This window comes from Cinclus cinclus, chromosome 3 (genome assembly GCF_963662255.1).
Source record: "Cinclus cinclus chromosome 3, bCinCin1.1, whole genome shotgun sequence".
Taxonomy (NCBI): domain Eukaryota; kingdom Metazoa; phylum Chordata; class Aves; order Passeriformes; family Cinclidae; genus Cinclus; species Cinclus cinclus.
In genome coordinates this window covers 67,967,551-67,989,431 of record NC_085048.1, presented here as the reverse complement: position 1 = coordinate 67,989,431, position 21,881 = coordinate 67,967,551, and the positions used below count along the sequence as shown (strand labels likewise).

At 36.0% G+C, this 21,881-nt stretch overlaps 1 protein-coding gene across 1 annotated transcript in view; it reads left to right on the top strand.

Annotated features, from left to right (window-relative positions):
* RYR2 (ryanodine receptor 2) overlaps positions 1–21,881 on the top strand; it is a 286,628-nt gene that overhangs the window by 101,039 nt on the left and 163,708 nt on the right. Inside the window, exons 18-24 of the mRNA XM_062489006.1 lie at positions 2,462–2,557; positions 8,547–8,665; positions 9,051–9,184; positions 12,742–12,983; positions 16,299–16,491; positions 18,301–18,517; positions 18,740–18,844. Of these exons, the coding sequence (XP_062344990.1) occupies positions 2,462–2,557; positions 8,547–8,665; positions 9,051–9,184; positions 12,742–12,983; positions 16,299–16,491; positions 18,301–18,517; positions 18,740–18,844 (1,106 nt within the window). The remainder of the gene's footprint in view (positions 1–2,461; positions 2,558–8,546; positions 8,666–9,050; positions 9,185–12,741; positions 12,984–16,298; positions 16,492–18,300; positions 18,518–18,739; positions 18,845–21,881) is intronic.

Sequence of the window (21,881 nt, the reverse complement as noted above, 5' to 3'; positions counted from 1 at the left end):
AGTGTAAAATTCTGTGGTTTGGTTATTCATAGATGTAGGGTAGAGTTGAATTCTTTGTTCCAGTTTAGTTTATCTCTTGTTACATAAAGCACAGTGCAGATTGGAGGAAGTAGTGGCTTGATTTCCAATTGGCAAGGCTAGAAAATTCCTTCTGAAGACTCTGCCTGTTTTGTGCAAAGTATTGCTTCCACGTATTTGTAGTGATGAGAATAACATACAAGCTTTTGTTGACTTTCCAGACTTTGTGCCCCTCCTGCCCTCTGATGTTTCTTCTCTAACTGTATTATCTTCTGGCAGCTAATGCTTAGGAAGCCTGGTTTTGATCTGGCTATGATGAATTTGTACATTGCGCTGTTCTGAGTAATGCTGGATCTGTACAATAATTACATGGATGACAAATGGATATTGCTTGCTCAGTCTTGCTTCAGCAAACAGTACTTTGTTTTTTGAGTCTGCACATAAATAAAAGTAAACTGTGATGCCAGAATTCATGTCTTTTGTCATGTCATTGACATTGTGTTGTATTTCACTATGATGAGAATGAAGGTGTTTATAGATGCTGAGACTGGATATTATCATATATAAAAATAATATAATCTTAGACTGGTTTGGGTCATAAGAAACCTCTAAAGATCAACTGGTCCAGCCACCCCGATTACAAAAACAACCACCCTTCTATTCAATCTAAGTCTACTGTCTTTCAATTTAAAATAATTGACAGATATCTAGTAAAGCATCTGTCCATTCTCTGTTATGAATACACACATTCCCTGTGAATCCATACTAGATCATTTTGCATTGCAAAAGAATGCCCAGGAGTATATGCAATGATATGATGTCAATGTCTGACTGACCACATTATAGCTTTTATTTCTTTAAAACTGAATGCTGGTCTTGTTCAGAGTATTAGGCAATAAGGAAAGCAACTGTAGGATGTTTTTTGTTTTCAGTTTTAAGTGTCTGTGTGCCTAATTTAATGCACAGCTTTAACCAGTGAAGACTAACCTTTCACAAACTTGTGCTGAGCAGCATTTATGAAACCATCTGTGTCTCATTGCTGCTAATGAAGTTAATTTTAGTGAAGTGTTAAGTACTGAACAAATGCCTTCATTTCATGTTCTTACCTGAAGCACAGTGAGATTGTGTGGTTTACCTATAGTCAATAAATAAGTCAGTCAGAAACAGGTGTTCCTTAGTTCTAGTCTGTGTGTTTTAACAAGATGTTCCCCCTCTTATGGTTCCCGAGTGTTTTCAAATAACTGTGGTCATAATTAAACAAAGGTGTAATATTTCAGGGTTCATATTTTTTTCTATTATATAATACAGCAAGTAAAAGGTGGTTTTTTTGTTTGTTTGTTTTGCTATTAGGGTTTGACTTTCCTCATCAGAAAAGTGGTGAGGAAACTGCCAGTTTACAGAACTGCCAGTGCTCCAACATTGCTCTTCCTCTTTGCAGATAATTTCATGTCCTATTTATGTTTTAAGTCTGACAATAAGTTCTCTATGTTTAACCTTTTATAAATAAAGCAGCATAAAAACATAGCTGCAATATAATACAGTGAGTTTGTGCAACAACAAAACATGGATTTTAAGAGGCCATTGCCTCTTAGAAGGATCAACTGTCTCTGCTGCTAGAAATAGTCAGAGAACCTCAGGTTAAAATAATTTTTTGGTGATATTGGAAAACAATCTTAAGTTTGTGCTGTTCCACACACACCAAACAGAAATCTTTGTGCCTCAGTTCTTTCTTGGAGTAGAGCAGCTGCTTTTCTGAGAGCTTGTGTGTGTACCTGCAGATGCACATAATCCAGGACAGGGCAAGCTTGTGGGTGCCTGTAGTGTTCAGGGAGGTTTCAGGTCAGTTGTACCCACCAAGTCAGTGCATGATTCAGTCTATTTCAATCTTCGGCTTAAAGCATGAGGGTGAAACAGATTCAAAATAGTTACTTCCTCCCTACAACCTTGTCAAAAGTATAGCAAACAGTTCCTAGACATCTATCTTGTTTTACTTCCTATTACTCTTGAACAAATATATTGTAACAGTAGAAAATAATTTGCATTCATCACCTATGTTGTTTGCTTCACACTCTGCTTTTGCAGTGTTTTCTGTCATTACAAGAATACTGTTTTTCAGAAAGTTGTTTCTATAGTAGCAGCTGACTTCTGTGGTGTAAGTACAAGCTTCTTCATGTAGAACATTTTGTAGGGATTATTGGGATGATTGTAGAGCCAAAATAATTCAAATTCCATAAATGTCAATTTGATATCAAAGGTATTTCTTATGCTGAATTCTAGCTGTCACTTATATTATTTAAATTTAAACCTAGAACATCAATAATTAAAGGTTAAGACTGTGTCTTACTGGATCATTTCTGACAAGAGAAGACAGGAATTACTTAAATTCAAATGCACTTATAATTGTGATTTAATTTCTCTCTCTCTCACTCTCTTTTCCCTATAGCGGCTCTGATTCGAGGAAATCGTAAAAACTGTGCTCAATTTTCTGGATCTCTTGATTGGTTGATCAGCAGATTAGAAAGACTGGAAGCCTCTTCTGGTATGCTTTTCAGTATTTTAACTTCCTTATTTGACCAGTTTTAAATTCTTTAAAGTTGATGATATACTTGTTCAGCCTAATTATAATGAAGTTCTTATTACGAGAGAGTAAATTATGTTAATAAAGTGAGGTTTATATTTGTAACATTTTTTACAAACTGGTTTCAGTTTCTGCTTTAAATTCCGACAGTCTTGCCTTTTTCTTGACCAGTTGGATCTAGCATTAGCTTTTAATTCAGACAAAGCATTTGATAAAATAGCTGTTCAATAGTGTAAATTGTATGAAGTTGTTTTCTAATTCTAGTATTTTCCCTTTTCTTTGTAAGTCTCCATGGTTCTCAGGATTTGCATCAAACTAAATATAACAATAGTCTTATGGAATGGGTATAATTTATTCTGCTTAACAGTGTTTGCCTATGTAATACATATGCATTTTCTTTTTAATTACCTCTTTTGCTCCAGAGGTGTAAATTTCAATTTAAAGTTCGCAAGAAATGATTTTCAGTAGCACTTGAGATTGTTTTGCATTAAATATAGTACTTTTTAGAATTTGTTTGGAAGATGGCCTCTTGAGAGCCTTTCAAGACTTCTTTTTGACATAATGCTGCAGTAAGTTCACAGGGCAGGAAGATTTGTAGTCAAACCAATAGGAAAAATAGTTACAGTAGCAGTGCTGCATGGCTCTCCAGTTACATATTTGTGACTTACTCCCATTGTCTTCTTGGCTTGGTGTCATGTGTTATTCCATGAAATGGAAGGAACATAATGATTGATTGAATTGCTGTCCTCAGGAACTGAAATTGCATTCCCTGTACGATTCTTTCCATTCCTCAATCATATGTCTGCCACAGACTAATGGTGTCCTCAGGAGTCTTTGAAGTACAAAGGCCAGGAAGGAAGTATGTCTCCCATTGCAAAAGTTCATTTTATATTAGACTGGTAAACATTTAAAAAAAAAATTTAAAAAGGCACAGGCATAACACAGCTTTTTACAGTGGCATTAATAAATGAGAAATACCCTGCCATTGCTAAGTATTCCACATAGTTCCAGGAATGCAGGTCACGATTTGGCATATATTAATAAATTTCTTACCTTGGTTGTATTCAGTGGATCAACAGCAGCCATAAGAACAGATGCGTCCTATGGTAAACAAGGTGGTTTTGCTCCCCTCAGCTTTGAATGCCATTAAACGTTCATGGACATTTTGTTTATTTGCCATAAATCTGTTCCTGAAATGAACTGACCAATAACACGGGAAAATATTATCAAATGTCAGTGGCAGGAGTGTTCTTCTCAGGGCTGAGGTTAAACTGGCATGGCATTCACTAGCTGATTGACAAGATCTGCAGTGGTTGACTGCACTTGTAAAGAGCAGTTGCACACTGATGCTTCTCCTCTTGCAAAGGTTTTTCCCTTTGTCACATCTTGGGGCTAGGAAAGAGTTTAAGAGTCAGTTTTTCTTGGGGCTGAGACTGATATAGAGACTTGGAAGCATTTGTCCATGTGAACCCCTCCAGACAGCAATGTTCTTTGGAAGTACTTTTGCAAAGTTTTGTTTCTTGTTTTAGTTGTAGATCTATGGCCTTAGGGCAGGGGACCTGTTTTACTACAGGCTTACTTCCCACTTCTGACATGCACCTGGTCTGGTTCAGCCTGGTATGGTTATGCTCTGAATGCTTGAGCATCTCAAGAGATGATGCAACAGGAACATAGGAGTCTTTGCCTGTATCACTAGTTCTCAGCTGGTGACTGACAGATGGCTGCTTACAGGTTGGGTGTCTAGTTAGAGGTTTGCAGATCATCCTGTCATTGCAGCTGGTACACTACAGTTTGTGATCCTAACTAATTCCAACTAAATAGATGTAACTGAACAAAATTTGTGTGGGTTTACATTATTATCTGGGGAGCCTGATCTGTAGATACTAAAATCTCCTTGCTCTATTGAGTATTTGAGTAACTTAACTTAAAACTGAAACAAGCATTTGAAAAATGTCAACATTGTAAGTTAAATTATTTTTCCACTATGTTCCACCTTTGGTATGACAGCATTAATTTAAGGAGAATTACCTCACAGTTATGCATTTGCAAGGGATTTCATTGCAACTTGCTTAACTTCGGTGTATTCCACAAGATCTTAAGGGCGAAACTATTTCCTAAGCGACCTAATTTTACACCTGAAACTCTCAGGGTAAGGGCTTTCAGAAATAATGCAAAACTTTTTGATCGACTTTTGGAGGTGCAAGGTGAAATTTCTTATGACAGCTCTAAAAGTGCTGTGTTACATGGTTTCTGTTGTGTATGTATGTATTTTTAAATTTTAATCTCAAACCAAAAATATTTGAAAATTAAAAACTTAATTATTTATCATAGGTAAGGTAAGGTATGAGATGCATTCTGTAAACTGCAGAGTATTCTGACACTAGTTGCTCTGAGTAGTGAACCTCCTGACATGCTGCAAGAACTCTGAATGTGCTACTGTTTGCAATACTTATTTGTTCTGAGTTTTCTGTTAGGAACTAGACCACTTGTACTCCATCCCATGTGTATTGGTCACATAACTTCCATGTTCCCTCCAAAACTCATTTTATAATAAAGACTTCTTCTGGTTTTGAGGGCGTCAGTTATAAAAGATGCTAATTAGGCTGTGCTTTAGTTATCTTGAGAGGCACAGTAGGTTTAGCTTTCTGTATGTAAATGTAATTTTGTGATTTTTTTTTTTTTTTTTTGTGGGATGCTTGCCAGGTTTTTTTTTCTAAGGTGAAGTGTTCATGAGGAAGAAACACCATGTTCTGTTAATCATACCAAAATTAAGATAACCTTCAATGATAAAGTTGTCAGCTACAACTCCTGCATGTGTTTTCTTGAATGTGCTACAATAAAGATTTGATGCTCCCAACTATTATCTATAAAATTCGTTTTCACTTTTTTCTTGTCCTGGAACTAAACACAGAACAAAAGCCTTAAATATAGAAACAACAACTGTGGGTTGATTGTATTAATTAGATCAGAAATTGATTCATTTCCCAAGCTTCACTGAAGCAAAAGAAGGAAAATTATTATCTGTCCAAGTAGAAATATGACTATAAGTAGACCATGCTAGAAGTGAAATATCACAGCTGCAATGCAAATACTTCCGCTGTCTCTTCAATCCATAAATAAGGATTAGATTAGTCTTTCACTCTGAAATATATTCCAGATGGGATTAACTGGCCCTACTATAATTTTAAAGGCATTAAAGTATAGGTAAAAAAATAGAATACAGCAAGTTAATAATCTAATGTTGAGGAATACATTCAGTGCAGGAAGTTCTGTTTGCAGCCTGCAGCTGAGGTGCTGGTTGAGCTCTGGGTGAGATGAGAAGCCTTGAACTGCTGACTCTTAGCATAGCAAAGGTCCCAGGAACCTGTGACCCAGGCAGGTGACAGACACTCAGAGACATGGCAGGAGTCAAAGACCCCCAGATTTCCACATGCTTAGACAGTAAGGGTATTAAGGGGTATATAAGGTTATAAAGTGCCCACAGACTCACACACTGCACTGAGTTGAAAGGTGCCAAAAAGGATCCCTGAGTCCAGTTCTTAAGTAAGGGGTCTGTACAGGGATTGAACCCACAGACATGGTGTTACTAGCACCATGCTCTAATCAGCTGAGATGATCTCAGGTTCCCATGTTGGGGATCTGTCCTTGGAGCGCCCATCTTAAGTTGTTATTTTGTCAGTCATTGCACCACAATGAAATTATTTTAAGGATTGAGACATGTGAGACTCTGTTGTGAGAAACTTGAGGTTGAGCTGGCAAGGACACCTGATCTGACTGTTCAAGTGTGGGGTGTGTAGCGCTAAAGAGGCCGTGGTCCAAGCTCAGGTGATGCAAGAGTGACTGCCAGACAGATTCCTGAATGGTTGGACAGGGAAGTTTCTTTAATATTAATGTCCTCCAAGTAAAATTTTTTTGAACCAGATAAAACCAGGTTTTAAGGATTTTTCTTTGTGTATATGCATTTTATTCTAGTATTCTACAGTAGGGCATTAGAGGAGTCAGCGTAGTATATAGCGTATACATGCTTCCTTTCATCTGCTAGTCATTAAGAAAATTTTCACTCTCCTTACCATGAGCTCTGCATATCATACTATTTAATTCTAATAGATTAAAATACTGCTTTACTGCCTTGAGCAACTCGAATGAAATTGGAACAAGTCTAGTTGTCTTTTAATGTAGTCAATCTAAAAATGAATCAGTCTGATCAGACGCAGTGCACTCACATGTGATTTTTTTTCTGAAACACAGGGAACAAAATGTGTTTGTTAATTAGCATTCAGATGAATTCAAGAAGGTGCTGGGGCAGCTGGGTCTAATTGATAACATGCATTTATTATTGAATGTTTACATCTTCAATGTATTTTTATTCTGTTACTGAAAATGTTAAGACTACAAAATGAGCTCTGTGTATGTTTTAAGGCAAAAAGTTATGACCTACAGAAAATTCCAAGGATATGGTTTTCACATTTATGTGGTGTCATTTAATAGTGGATTACTATTTACGTTGATAAAGTGTGTTTCAGTGCTACACTGAGAGGTGACAAACGTCCAGTACCATGTTTTGAATGTAACGATTTTTGTGCATTCCCAGATCACTGTGACACACAAAATTGTTGATCTTGTTCTAGATTACCCCTCTAAATTAAGGAACCATTTGTTACACTTTTTTAACCTCCCTAGGTAATTTTACCATTATCAGTGACCCCTGACTTCATGTGGTTGGCAGGCTGGGTGGACTGTGCTAGTGCTGTGTTGCTACAGAGCATCTGCTCTTTTAGCTGGCTGTCATGACTCTTAGGTTTCTATCCTTTTTAACAATATTGTTACTGTCGGTGTTCCTAGAACCATAGAATGGTGGAATAATGGAAGTCCACATCTATTGCAACCCAGATCATATGACTGCCAAATTCAAGGTTTAGTATGTTCTTTTATTTATAGTTAAGGCTTCTTGTGCTTAAACTTTCAGGACTATAGAATCACTTTGGGAGCTCACCTCTATAGCTCATTATTTACCTCCATGTCTGTTTACATATGCATGATTTTGTCTACAAATATATTATGCAACATACTTCGTATGAAAACTGTTTACTGGATGAATCAAATTGTCACTATCTGTTGTACCTTTTCCAGATTTCAGTCCTTAAGTAATCCCTACTCTTTATTAGCGATGACAGCCTATGTCCCTCACACCTCTGGGAAAAAAATGTAATAATATGGGGATAAATGGTGATGGTGTTGTAGCTTATCTGTAGCGGCTGATGTTCTCTTCCTCACTGGGATCAACGGAATGCCAGAGTTCTCTCACTGAGACAGAACCATCGGACAAAAAACAGTTTTTCCCACATCAAGGGGAGTTTGCAGTGCTACAATTTCCTTGAGTAGAAAGAGGGGCATGGCAAAGAGCAGAAGACTCATGCTATGGCTTTTGCTTTGCAAGGATTAAGCTTAGAGTTAGCAGATGTGGCTTGAATAAAGGGCTGAAGACAGAATGATGAGAGCTGTACATTCCTAATAGGAATTACACATCTCTAGATTTAGGGCTGCTTCTCAGCTTTCCTTCAGCCCCTTTGATTCTTCTCATTGGGGCCACAACTGTAGCAACTGATAATGATAAGATGTACAATAATATGATATGGTAATATAATAATATAATACGATAATATGTACAATATTTGTCCTTCCCAAAGGTAGAAGATCCCAAAGCGGGTGTTGATTTGGTCTGGTATACATGGGAATTTCTTTTATTTCCCCATTGCAGAGAAACATTTTAAGGCTAATGATTCTTCATGGCAATGGCTGCTGCTCTATTTGTCATAAATTGTAATTTTTGTTTGTCATATACAATGATTTTTGAAACTATTTCATGTTAATGAGCAATAGATTACAAACTATTATGTACAGTTATGACTTTATAGGCACTTTGAAATAATTATTTTTTTTTCCTCCCCAGGAATTCTAGAGGTTTTACATTGTGTATTGGTAGAAAGCCCAGAAGCTCTAAACATTATTAAGGAGGGACATATTAAATCAATCATCTGTCTTTTAGACAAGCATGGAAGAAACCATAAGGTAGGTAAAGACTAAACAAGTATATTTGGATGGACAAAGAAAGCTCATTCTTCTGTATGGAAGTTAATTTCAAATACTGTAACGCTGTTTCGATAATGAGGAATGAAATTTATCCTGAATGTATACGAGCAGTTTGAAGAAGCAAAGAGAAATATTACCCTCTTTTTGGCAAAAACATTGATGCATAACAGTTTATGAGAGAAGTGGGAAGAATGTTTTAGTGTTAGGAGAATTTCAGAATTCTTCTAAAATAAAACCACTGTGTTGGATGAATTACATACCATTACATGTCTTCCAGTAATAAGGTATAGAGCATTACATTGCCTGAATTAATGAACCATGATAGTGAAAAAGTATTTAAGATTAAAAGAATCTTTTTTTTCAGGTTTTGGATGTTTTGTGTTCTCTCTGTGTTTGTCATGGAGTAGCTGTGCGGTCTAATCAACATCTAATCTGTGACAATCTCCTGCCAGGAAGAGATCTGCTCTTACAAACACGCCTTGTCAACCATGTGAGCAGGTACAAAGACAAAGAAAAAATCTCTATGACAAAGCAAAACACCAACTTGTGCTTAAAAGAAATAGTAACTACAAAAAATGAATTTTACTTTCAGAGATTTTGTTACGATATTTTATTCTTACTAGGATTTTAAATTTCCTTTGCTGTAGTGATTAAATTTGAAACATGGGTCAGAGTGAGCCGTCACAGGCTATAGCTGTCCTAAACTGTCTGCAAAGCTGTAGTCTCCTCTAAAGATTGTGGACTAGATCTAGCTGTGCATTCCAAGTATTGTCAACTGACGTCCTGTGATTGCCTTTGTATTTATGATCATGTGAGGATTTCCTAATAACCTTTGGTCAAAATTAAGAGTTTAGTGCCAAACACCTTCACCAGTGCCTAGAATATTTAGAGACACCTTCACCCTTCCTTCCACTGGCAGAGTTTTAAAAGCTACCTTCAAGCAGACATTAATAGCAAGATGAGGCTAATATAATCTTAAATTGGTAAAGTATAATTTACACATCTTAAGTGAAGGTTTTTTCCAGAGTTTTAATTGATTCTGAGGTGAAAGAATGTGGCTTCATGTGAAGATATGTGGGGTGTTCAGTCTCAAACTTTTTATTTTTAGAAGTCTCAATCATTGGTTGAGAATGAGAATTGAAACACAGAAATAGTACTTATAAGCCAGAGTTCATAGGATTTATTAGATGCTGAAAACCATAAAAACCCCATAGTCTATATCATAAGGAGGCTACTTAAAGCTGAAGGATCTGGGGAACTGATGGATTTTCTCTGTTAATTTCGCATTTATGAGACCACACCTGCAACACTGTGTTCAGTGTTGGGCCCCTCACTACAAGAGGACCTTGAGGTGCTGGAGCATGTCCAGAGAGCAGCAATGGAACTGGTGAAGGGTCTGGAGCACAAGTCTTATGAAGAATATCTGAGGAAACTTGTTTGTTTTCTCTGAAGAAGAGGAGGCTCAGGAGAGATCTTGTCACTCACTACAGCTGCCTGAAAGAAGGCAGTATCCAGCTGGTGGTCGGCCTCTTTTCCCACGCAGTCAGTAACAGGGCAAAAGGACATAGCCTCAGGCTGCACCAGGACAGATTTGGATTGGATGTCAGGAAAATTTTTAGCATGGAAGGGGTGGTTAAGCATTGGAAAAGGCTGTCCAGGGAAGTGGTGGAGTCATCATCCCTGGAAGTGATAAGGAAATGATGGGACATGGCAGTTAGTGCTGTGGTTTAGTTGTCATGAAGATATTTGATCTAAGGGTTGGACTTGATGATCATGGAGGCTTTTGCCAGCCTTAGTGATTCTGTAATTCATGATTGAGCTTCTGGGATGACTTTGGATCTTATACAAGGAACGTAGACTTGTCTTTCCCGAAAAAGGTGGTAGAAAAAGCAAATTAGTTGCTTCATATTTTTGCTTTGCTTTAGAAAGCTGTGAATGAGAAGTTTCCTATTCTTGGAGTTACAAGGAAAAAAATATTTTTCAAAAGTCAGTAAGAACAAGGAATCATTGAAGAAATTTAGTGTTAGGCTAAGACATGTATATCTTGATCCAAGGATATTAGGCATAAGAACTTTGTAGCATTTGGAACATTACTGGAACTTTCTAAGATATTGCTTTTTAACATACTTTTTTCAGGGAACTGGAAAATTCTATGCACAAACCTCTTTTGAACAAGAGGAATTTGGCTGATTAGGTTGATTAAATCATGAAGTCTGGACAAAGGCATAATAAGGTGCTACTGTGTTCAGGCAGGTGATCTTGCTAATAATTTACAAATAATACAGTTTTTCTCACCGGTAGGGTTTGTCAAATACATTTTGTTTTAAGGACAATAAATTTTTGACTTGGAATAATGTGAATATTATCTATACTTAGACAATTGGCAAAAGACAACCCATACGCTTCTAGAAGGAAAGTTTATTGGTCTTACCTGATAAAACTTGTTATTTTATAAGCAACAAGATCAGTAGTCTGCTATTACACTGACTTGTATTTAACCACTCATACCAGGCCTTCTTCCTCCCCCTGCATTCCCTCTACCAGAAAGCACACTGGAACTAGCTTAGAGCTACGTTTTTCTTGATAAGTCAGCCTGAATGGAGAAAGAAAATATTTTTACAAGTAATAACCCAATCTAGTGGAGGAATGTGAAGACTACATACACTTGGTATAGAAGTTTAAAAAGGTTTTGTACAATATGGCTAACCAACCATTGAAGAAATATAGCTAGTATTGATTTTGGATACTTCCTTGCTTTATGGTTTTAATTCAAGATTGAATATTTTTCTTAGTACAAAGCTGACACAGACATGACTGTCTGGAGACAGTTTTTTTGGGGATGAGAGTCTATGTTCAATATTATCCCCAAAATCTAATTGGAAAAACATAGAGTTGTTTTCCTTTTTTTTCCCCTCGTGACCTTTAGATATTACTCTACATATTGCTCTTCAACTAGATACTGAGTAAGCACAGTAGTAGCTTGCCTTTTTTAAGTAGTCTTGTGAAGTACTGTAAAACTAGTAGCAGTCGGAGCATCACATTGATATTAAGGATTTCTACAACCATGGCAAATTACTGAGTTATACAAGACTTGGAACAAGGAAGAGGTACAAGAGAATTTTGAAAAAGAATGACTCTTTACTTTTGTATCTTTACCCATTCAAGTGAATAACATTTTAAATCAGTATTACAGAATGCAGTTTGCTTGTAAAATTAAACCTGCAACGTGTACTTAGTACACTTATGTTGGTAACTGTTGAATAGCTGTGATTTTTTTTTTTTTTGCAGGATTTAACATCTACTAATTGTTCAAACACATAAACCAATTACTATTGGCATCTGAGTGAGGATACTATTTCAGTTACTGAAGCACATATTTTTTTCACTTAAAATGTATAGACCATTTTTCACCAGAATAAATGAATGAATAAATAACTAAATATACTGCATTCTGGGAGCTAATGCTGCCTAGAGGGTGCTTCAACTTGTCCAGAGCACAGATTGCTATCCATTGTCATTATTCTCATGGGGGCATAAGTGGCACAGCAGGTGAAACCAGGGTAGAATCAAAAAAGACTGTAAAGTTTTGGGAGTGCGAGTGAAAAGTGTTGGAGCTGAAGCTACTTATTTTTTCCTTTTTTCCAGTTAGAGAAACAGGTGCAGCCAGGAGTCACATGGAGAAGCCAAAGGGCAATGGGTACTAGTATCTCCTGGGGAGGTTCTGAGAAAAGAGTAACATTTTTCATAATGACAGCAATCAGTCATTGGAATAGTCTTTCTGGGGAAATGGTGCATTACCCAACACTGGACACTTATAAGGTTCAGCAGAACAGTGTGCTGGGCCATGTTGTCCTGACTGTGCTTTAGTCAAGAGAGGTTGGACAACATGATCCTTGTGGTCTTTTCCAGCCTGTGTGATTTCATGAAGTAAAATTACTTCTGTTGTTTTGATCACACAAAACATGCTTGAAATTTGAGTCAATGAAAAGTATGCAGCAGTTCATCTTCTCCTTGAGATACCATTTTAATAACTATTTTTATTCTTTCTATTTAAGCATGCGACCCAACATATTCTTGGGGATTAGTGAAGGCTCGGCCCAATACAGAAAATGGTACTATGAACTTATGGTGGACCATCTAGAGCCCTTTGTGTCTGCAGAATCAACTCATCTACGAGTGGGCTGGGCTTCAACAGAAGGCTACTCACCCTATCCAGGGGGAGGAGCAGAATGGGGAGGAAATGGTGTTGGTGATGACTTATATTCCTATGGCTTTGATGGCCTCCATCTGTGGTCAGGTATTCTCTTGGGTACTTTGTGGTTGTTGTTTATTTTTGTTTAAACATTCTAACTGTGTTTGCAATCCCAGTGAATTTGGTTTCAACAGCAGCAAAATAAATCCGTTATTTCAGCTGACACTTGGAACATACAGAAACAGTACCCTATATTAGAATATAATTTAAATTGACATTGTGTATTGAAGAAAATTGGTTTATATCAAGTAATGCAGGTAGACGAATAATTTACATTTTAGCTTGGGATTTTGGGGGGTGGGTGGGCAGGGGCACTATGTGTTCATGGTAACTATGAAAATTTTATTTAAAACTTCAGAGCTGCAAAAATTGAAGTATAGCAGTCATCTGGATTTGTATTTCCTATATGATAATATAAGAACAGTGTGAGAGATTTAAGCAACAGAACTCTTCATTTTTGATTTTTGTTTTGGCTTTTTTTTTTATTTTTCAAGCCAGATTTTTATTATGGGTCTTTAGAAGTTCAGAGATACTTCAGAGGTTAAGAAGATTTTTAAATATGTTTTTTTGTTTGTTTAAAGATATTTTTTATGTAGTGATGTTTTATTTGCATACATTGAGACTTATTATTGCAAGACTTGCAGAATCACATTCCTAGCTTGTATATGAGGTATTTGCTCAGGTATTCATCTTTAAAATATTCTTGGTTTGCTTTGGGTCTATTTGTTAATAATAAGATAAAGAAAGCTGAACTCAGTGTCTGAAGTGTTTTATTGATTCCACAAATACCTTATTCTCTCTTCAAACTGGGTTAGCTCAGCAAAATCAGAATAATAATGATAGCTTGTTCTCTTTTTCTTAATATTTTTTACAAGTTTTAACTTTTGTGAAAAGATTCCCAGATATCATTTAGAATGGGTAGTCCTACAATTGGACAGTTTTGAACTTCTTGAAAGGAGATATTACTGAGATTTCACCTTGCTGAGGATTTTTTTTTATTTATTTTTGAGAGATTATTGGGCAGTGGTGAACTAGAAAACTGCCTGGAAACTTGGAAAGGCTCATTGGATTGGCATTTCTTTCCACAATATAGATATGAGAGGTTTTCTAAAGCAGACGAGAGATAATTTAGTGAGTCAGCTGCGTCATCCAAAGATTTTGCAGTTTTGAGGCATTGCGGCTTGATACTTGGAAAAAAATACAGTTTTACATTTCAAAAGAACTTTCCAATCAAAATAGGAATGGATTTTATTAATAAATAATAGCTTACCAACTGGAGTGGTATCTTAGGAAAGAAGCTGCTACTTAGTCTCTCATGTATAATGAGAATTACCTTGGAACAATGATGCATAATTAATGGTATCATTACAAGTGTCGTGACTGAGTTTGACAGAAAAACCATTATTACACAAGAACCAGAAAATAATGAGCTAACCAAGATAGCTTTAGTACTTAAGTTCACTTTTAGGGAGGAAACAAAAGATCACTGAAAAACCAAATTACTTTTCTACCCGCTGCAGACTTTTCAGTCAGAAATGTAACAACAGAAAAAATGAATAGTTTTTTGTGGTTCTCGAGTCAGTAATCCTGCTGCAAAAAACAAGTCATACCACATTTGTATATAGACCAAATTTTTCTATTTGTTGTGGATGTGGCTGGTAGATTTGAAAAGATTTGTCTTCTTTATTCACTGATATTATTGTGTAACACATTCATGCCTCTCAAACATGGAAGAACTTCAGGTTGTTGTATATTGGAAAATCATGGCCTTTCTTTTGCTTCCACAATCCCAGGCTGCATCTTGATAAGTTTCTGAAATGGCATTTTAAGAATAACCTTCTTAGCATGAAGCATTTACTGTACTAATGAATAGCAACAATAATTTTTTGCCCGCAAGTTTCTGTTCTGGACCAAGCCTGTATGAGAATCATATATAATTTACATTTGGTTTTTCAGTCCTGAAATGACCTATTATGAGGAAGTGGAAGTCATAAACTCTTAAAGCCTATGGTCAGAAAAGGCATTTAGATATTTGATCTGCTGTGTATTCATCAATGATCAATACATATTTCTGTTAGCAGTCAGCCTTGCATTGATCTCCATAGCCTGCATTTGCCTAAATTTTAGTGTCTAAAAAGTCATCTGCTATTAAGCAGTATCCTTTAAGCAGATGAAATATCCATTCCTCATTGGTAGCTCTTTTAGAGTTTAGTTATCCCTGCCATTAAATAATTGTCCCTTTCTGTGATTTATTGTATGCTAACTCTCAGCTGTGATATTTTCAACTGGCAGTATCACGAAGTCATGTTTCATATATAGAGTTTTGGAAGTGCTGGTATTTTATTTTTCCTCAGAGGTCGGGGAGATATGTGCATGAAAATTCACTTGTAAAACATAATTGAGATTTAATTATTTTTGCTTCTGTTAAAGCCATGTGCCATCAGCTTCTTCTTGGAAATGTAGTGCTAGTTAAGTCTTTCATGTGTACAAAAGTTGGATGCCCTAGTTAAAAAGTTAGTGCTCTGTTCTAGTATGCATCATTGCATATCTCTTGCAGACAATGCATAAGGTATTTTTGGAAAACATGTGTAGACATGTTTTCAAACAGCTTCCATGGTTTTCCAAATATTTTGTGCTGTGGATGGCAGGAAATTTCAGCCACAATCACATTCTATTTCTGAATCCTTTAGCTTGTTTCTCTTGGGAAGCAGGTGTGCTTATGTAAATGGAATTTTATGTAAGATAGAATAATCCTTTAGAATTCATAAAAACTGATGAAAAATATATATAGTACTGAATATATATGCCTTAAAAATGCATCTTTGCATTTTGCTGAAAAAAGCTGGTTTGCAGTTTAATTATGAAACTGAATAGTATAATCTCATACAAGTTTTGGAAGAGTACCATGATGTGGCCATTAACAGGGAGTACGTAATTTTCCATAAATAAGTCAAAGGGAGATAGTTTTCTTTGTCTAAATAATGAAGCATTCTTGAGAAAAATAAACTAATTTTCATATTAAGTACTAATGTCTGTTTTCAGTTTGCATTTCTGTAATGTAAAGAACATAATGTAGTTTTCTCAGTTTGGATTGTTTATAGGGATATGAGTAATCATTTTCACTTACATTTAATCTAACTGAATTTCATTATTTATGACTGAAATAGCTGTGTTGGTATGACTGCATGCTGCTATTCATTATATTGCAAACTTCAAATCAGGTCTTGGTTGTCATAGGTTAGATACTTGTGTATTAATGTGTTTGTGCTCTATAGTGATGTTTTACTCTTTTTTACACTGCTCTAAAAACCAGTACAGTTTTCATAAGTTTCACTAGATGTGTCTCTGTTATTTCCATAGGTTGTGTAGCACGAACAGTAAATTCTTCCAACCAACATCTCTTAAGAACTGATGATGTTATCAGCTGCTGTTTGGACCTGAGTGCCCCCAGCATCTCTTTCCGAATAAATGGTCAGCCAGTTCAAGGAATGTTTGAGAACTTCAACATAGATGGCCTCTTCTTCCCTGTTGTAAGCTTCTCTGCAGGAATAAAGTTAGTATCCCATGGAGTTTGTGTTTTGTTTTTTTTTTTTGTTTTGGTGGGGTTTTTTTTTGTGTTTTTTGGTGTTTTTTTTTTCCAAGTCTGCTTTTTTTTTTTTTTTTTTTTTTTTCCCCGTATAGATGAATGTACTGAATATTTCCCTGGCTGTCTGCTCTCATTTCTCTTTCTGACATCTGCTTTTTTTGGCCAAGTTCCAGTTCTTGGATAGTGAGAGCTACAAAGATCTCCTGAAGACACTGCATCTGTTGCTTTGCAGACACCAGTGTGTTCTGGTGGTTTGGAGACATATCTTAGAGACAGCTTCTTAATAATTTCTTTGCTGACACATTGCTACACGTTCACTCCAGGGCAGCATTCTGCATCAACCTTTGATATTAAAAATACATTTTCCCTAACTCCCCTGTTACGAGGTAGTAACTATTATTTAAAGAGTCATTATCTGCACTTACCTTAATACATAGTGGTCATTCGCTTCCTTTTCTGGAGCATGAGTTAATTTGAATTCAATCTGTATTCTGTATTGTATTGTTGCTGTATTGGTTTTCTATAAAATTTCAAGTCACACTTGAGGTGCCAAACATCTGCTTCCATGTATTGAGCAGTTTGAGACTATAATATTAAAACAGATTGTATGGTGTTCCAGTGGGGAGGCAACTTTGGGAACTGGCAAAGGTGAAGGCTGAAAGCTGATTTCTGTTGGGGCAGACCAATGTTCTCTGAGGGATCATTAAAAGAATGCCACAGAAGCTAAGAGCTATCACACAGAGCATGCACCCATCTCTTATTCCAGATGCAAAATACACTCCTTTAGACTTGGCTTTTGGTAGTTAGATGGCTTTTGAAGGAGATAAAATGTAGTAAAATTATATATCTGCATTCTACAACATGCAAAAGTATAAACCTGCATGCTTTATTTCTGTTACCAGAAAAACTATTGACAAATATTTGTGTGCTGCCTGCAGTCTTTGAGTGTGTACTGGTGTAGCATTAACAAAAATCTTGTAAGACATTCAGAAATAAAAATGAGACAAAATTCTTCTAGTTTAAGGCTAGTTTTTGTGGTGGTTTTGGTTTCTTTGGGACGGCAGTGTTCTAGGAAGATTTTTCAGTTTTATATCATTGCTATGTCATGTTGGTATTATGTCATTGCTACACCATTATAACCTCACTGACTGAATTTCTCAGTAATAAAAGGCCATGATACATTTATAATTATTGTTATGAATAAAAGAGTGCTTTCCCCTGGATTTCTATTAATATAAAAATAAAAGTTTTAGGGAAGGAAATTTAGGAGTTTTTGTATTTGTCCTAAGGATTTAGTGGGGTTTTTTTGAGAGAAATGAAAGAACAACAGAGTTTTAGGCTCATTTCTCAAATGAGACTGAATGGAAATCTCCTCAATGGAGAGAGTTCTGACATGCTTGATTGATTACTCTGGATTTTAGTCTCTGCCTTTGGAGACTCAAAAGGCTGCAAATTACTTTATAGGTGTGCTGAGTAAACTGATTATTCTCTCCCTCAGAGATTCTTGGTATTATGATTTAAAATGCCTTCAGTGAAGTAAAATGAACTAGAAAAAATAATAATTTACTTTTCCCATGTTTTTTCAACCTGCTACATCATAAACTCCAGAAGCAGTTGAAGTTGAACTGTAAACAATGAAAAGAAGCTGCAATATTGACATTTCCCACCCCCACCCCCGCTTTCTTAAATAGCATTTAATATTCTTTAGGTTTAGGGAATGATTAAGCTTCCCACCAGAGGTGTCTTGGTTATCTAAAATAATTCTGATGTTTACAGGGTTCGTTTCTTGCTTGGAGGTCGCCATGGAGAGTTCAAGTTCCTTCCTCCACCTGGATATGCTCCATGCTTTGAAGCTGTCCTCCCAAAAGAGAAGCTAAAAGTGGAGAACAGCCGAGAGTACAAACAAGATCGCAGCTACACAAGAGACCTGCTGGGTCCCACTGTCTCTCTGTCACAAGCAGCTTTCACTCCAGTTCCTGTAGATACTAGCCAGGTATGGAAATGAAAAGATTGCATTTTCCTTTTTAAACACACACATGTTACATGCCTATTTTACTTCTTTTGGTTGAATTTGCACCTTGTCCCAAACTTGTTTCATTCTTGGGATTTATTGAGAGATCTGGTTTGCATGAAGTTTGTCTGTTATGAAAGTTTGGGTGGCACGTCAAGCAACTTATCTGTAATAGTCTTCCTCTCTTATCTCTTCTCTCTTTAGATTGTTTTGCCTCCCCACCTGGAAAGGATTAGAGAAAAATTAGCAGAGAACATCCATGAACTTTGGGTTATGAATAAGATTGAACTTGGCTGGCAGTATGGACCAGTATGTACCTTCCAATTTAATTTTCTGTTAATTGCATAGCAGGATTCAGCACACTGGTTTCAATGTACTCATGGAACTGCATTCTTCATCATCTCCCCAAAATTAGTAAGGTTTTAAACACCTTCGTACTGAAAGCATATGTTGAAACCAACAGTGCTTGGGCATTTCTGAAAAAAATTCTGGTATTAAAGTTATTTGGTGCTGAAATTTTCAGTCTAACTGTCAGCACAGAAAGCACATAGTGACTTTTTCATCTCCTATTTGTTCCTGGAGCAAAATGTTCAACTGACTGGTGGAATAAGCCAATGAAAACAATTATTCTTTGTTCTCTTTACATATCCTGACTGACATTACTCTTTCAGAAGTCTCAAATAAGTATTGCCCATTGGAAATTCCATTTAATCTGATTTTTGCTTTCCTTTTCTCCACTTCTTCAGTCTCATGTCTGTATTAGGTTCTCTACATAGCTATTTTCTTATCTCTTTCCTACTTTGCATGGAGTATGGAAGAAAAAAAAATTAATCAGTAAAAAATTGTATGTGGTATTTGCTTGTTATTTGTTTCCCAAATGCAGTTTAATGAAGAAATACTGCTGTGTAAAGTATATAGAAACATGCAGTAGGTACTAGATATAAGTGTAAAATATGTATGTATTCTACTTTTGTTACTAGAAAGATTTTGATCTTCTGAGGAGATCAGGTTACAGATTTAAGGTAACTGGACATAGGTAATTATTTGGTGTAGTGTACAGCAGTACTTAAAAATGTATGATTAGCAGAGAAGATCTGCATATTTTGTTGTAGGTAATTTCCCCACAAAATCAAACGTAAAACCTCAGTTTAATAAACGTGTCAAAACATTTTAATTGTGGTGTAATCACACCAACTGTGAAGCAATCTGCAAGAACTTTTAGTGTACCATTGCATATCAAGAGTCTAGTTGTACAGTTGAGCACTATTTAAACCATATATGATAAGTATTAAGTTAAGCAATGATAAAGTTCTTTATGTTCAAAATGAAAATTGGTGTTAAATCCTTTAAATTACCTTCCTTAATGCACTGTTGTAGGATGTGCTCTCTTTGGGATCCTGACAAAGTATATACTGATTATTTTCCGGAGGTTGATTTCTTAGTCCTACTGGTTTCTCTCAAATGATTTTATCAGTATCACAGAATAAGCTGAATTGGAAAGGATCCAAAAGGATCATCAAGTCCAACTCCTGACCCTGCACAGCACTATTCCCAAGAGTGCCCAAGAGTGTTGTCCAAGCACTTCTTTGGGTCTGCCAGGCTTGGCACTGTGACCATTTCCTTGAGGAGCCTGCTCCAGTGCCCAACCACCCTCTGGATAAAGAACCCTTTTTTTCATAGGGTTGATGATTTCCCAGGCCTGTTATTGGTCCAGGTCTCTCTGCAGGGCCTCCCTGCCCTCTAGGAGATCAGCAGCTCCTTCCAGTTTTCTATTATCTGCATTTAAGCCACTGTTGCCAATTCTAGTTCTCTGAATTCATGCCGTGCAATTATTGTGTAGTGGGGGAAGGCATGGCACAGAAACATTAGCTTGTTTAGATGCACACAAGTCCTCTAATATTAGATTTTGTCTTTAGTTCAGAGCAAGATGCGTTCTATGTAGCTAGTGCTGTGTTTTCACCAAGTCAAAAAATTTAAAGGCTAATAGGCAGAATCTTTAAATACCCTCCAGATTATTAAAAAAATCTGCTGTAGAATTTTATATTCCTCCTACATATCTGGGTAGTAGTATCTGTAGGTAGTATCATCAAAGAGATACCCACTATTGCATGTCATGCTACTGCATTCTATGTGTGCAACAAAGTAAAATAGCAAGCTGATGTAGAAAAATAAGGGACTTTGTTAATATGTTTCATTTTAAGTCCGAATAAGTGTACTACTGAAATCATCAGACTCATCTGCATATTTTTGTTTCTGTTCAATGTCACTGCACATTTAAAACCAACCAAAAGAACTGAGAACTGATGGATCTCATGAGTCCTGCCACTAATATAATGTGTTTACAAGGCAGTAGATTTTTTATATTGTGCTCAGAAAAAGAAAAGGAAATGGGAAGGTAACTCACAAAAAATGTTTACTACATAATGGAATTATTATACATTTTAATTGTAGAACAGAAATAGTGTCACTAGGGGAAATAAAATAATACTGAAATTCTGATGAAAATACCAGACAATTAAGACTTAAATAGTTGTACACAGGTCCAAACTGAGAGACTATACTCAATATTTTGGATACAGCTAACCATAGAACTTAGGAATCTTTAAATAAATGTTTTCAGTGCTGCTAAAATATATTTCTCATTTTATCTTCTATTAATTTTTAAAAGTAGTTTCACAGTTGGATTGCCTGTATTGTCTGTCCAAAGAACATTAATCCTATCAAATCAAGGTAAATATCCCCTAGAGACTGTAAAGATGTTTCAATCCAAAACATAAACAAATGACTGCTGTTCAATTTGAGAATTATCTGCTTGGATCAAAAATGCTAGAACTACGTAACTCAGAAATGTTATCGAGAAATGTGGGTTTTTTTTTTTAATGAGATCAAATAAACTAGATTAATTAGTAGTATTCTATTTAAATAATGTTATTTTTCAATAGCTTCCACTTTGCAGATTTGAAGGTTAATATAAATGGTGAATTAATGGTCCATCTAAGGTTGACACAAAAATGTTATAATACATGGTTTAAAAAGTTGTTTCAACCGTGCAGATGTATTTTATCAAGCCTTTGTAGGTGTTGTTGGCTGAACTCTAGCAGAAGATGCTAAATATAGAGCTATAGAGTTGGTAATCCCAGCCTCCAAGGGTGCCTTTCTTGGTTATGGCCAGTGTTAGAATAAAACTGTAGAAACAAAGCAGGTTAAAATTTTTTTGGGCAAATTTGTATGTTTATAAAATGTAGGATTTTGTAAATTATGGCCTGTATGGCTCTCCTATCACTATACTAAAATAAATTCATGTTCCACTCATATGTGACTTCCAAACAGTCACATTCTTCTTCTG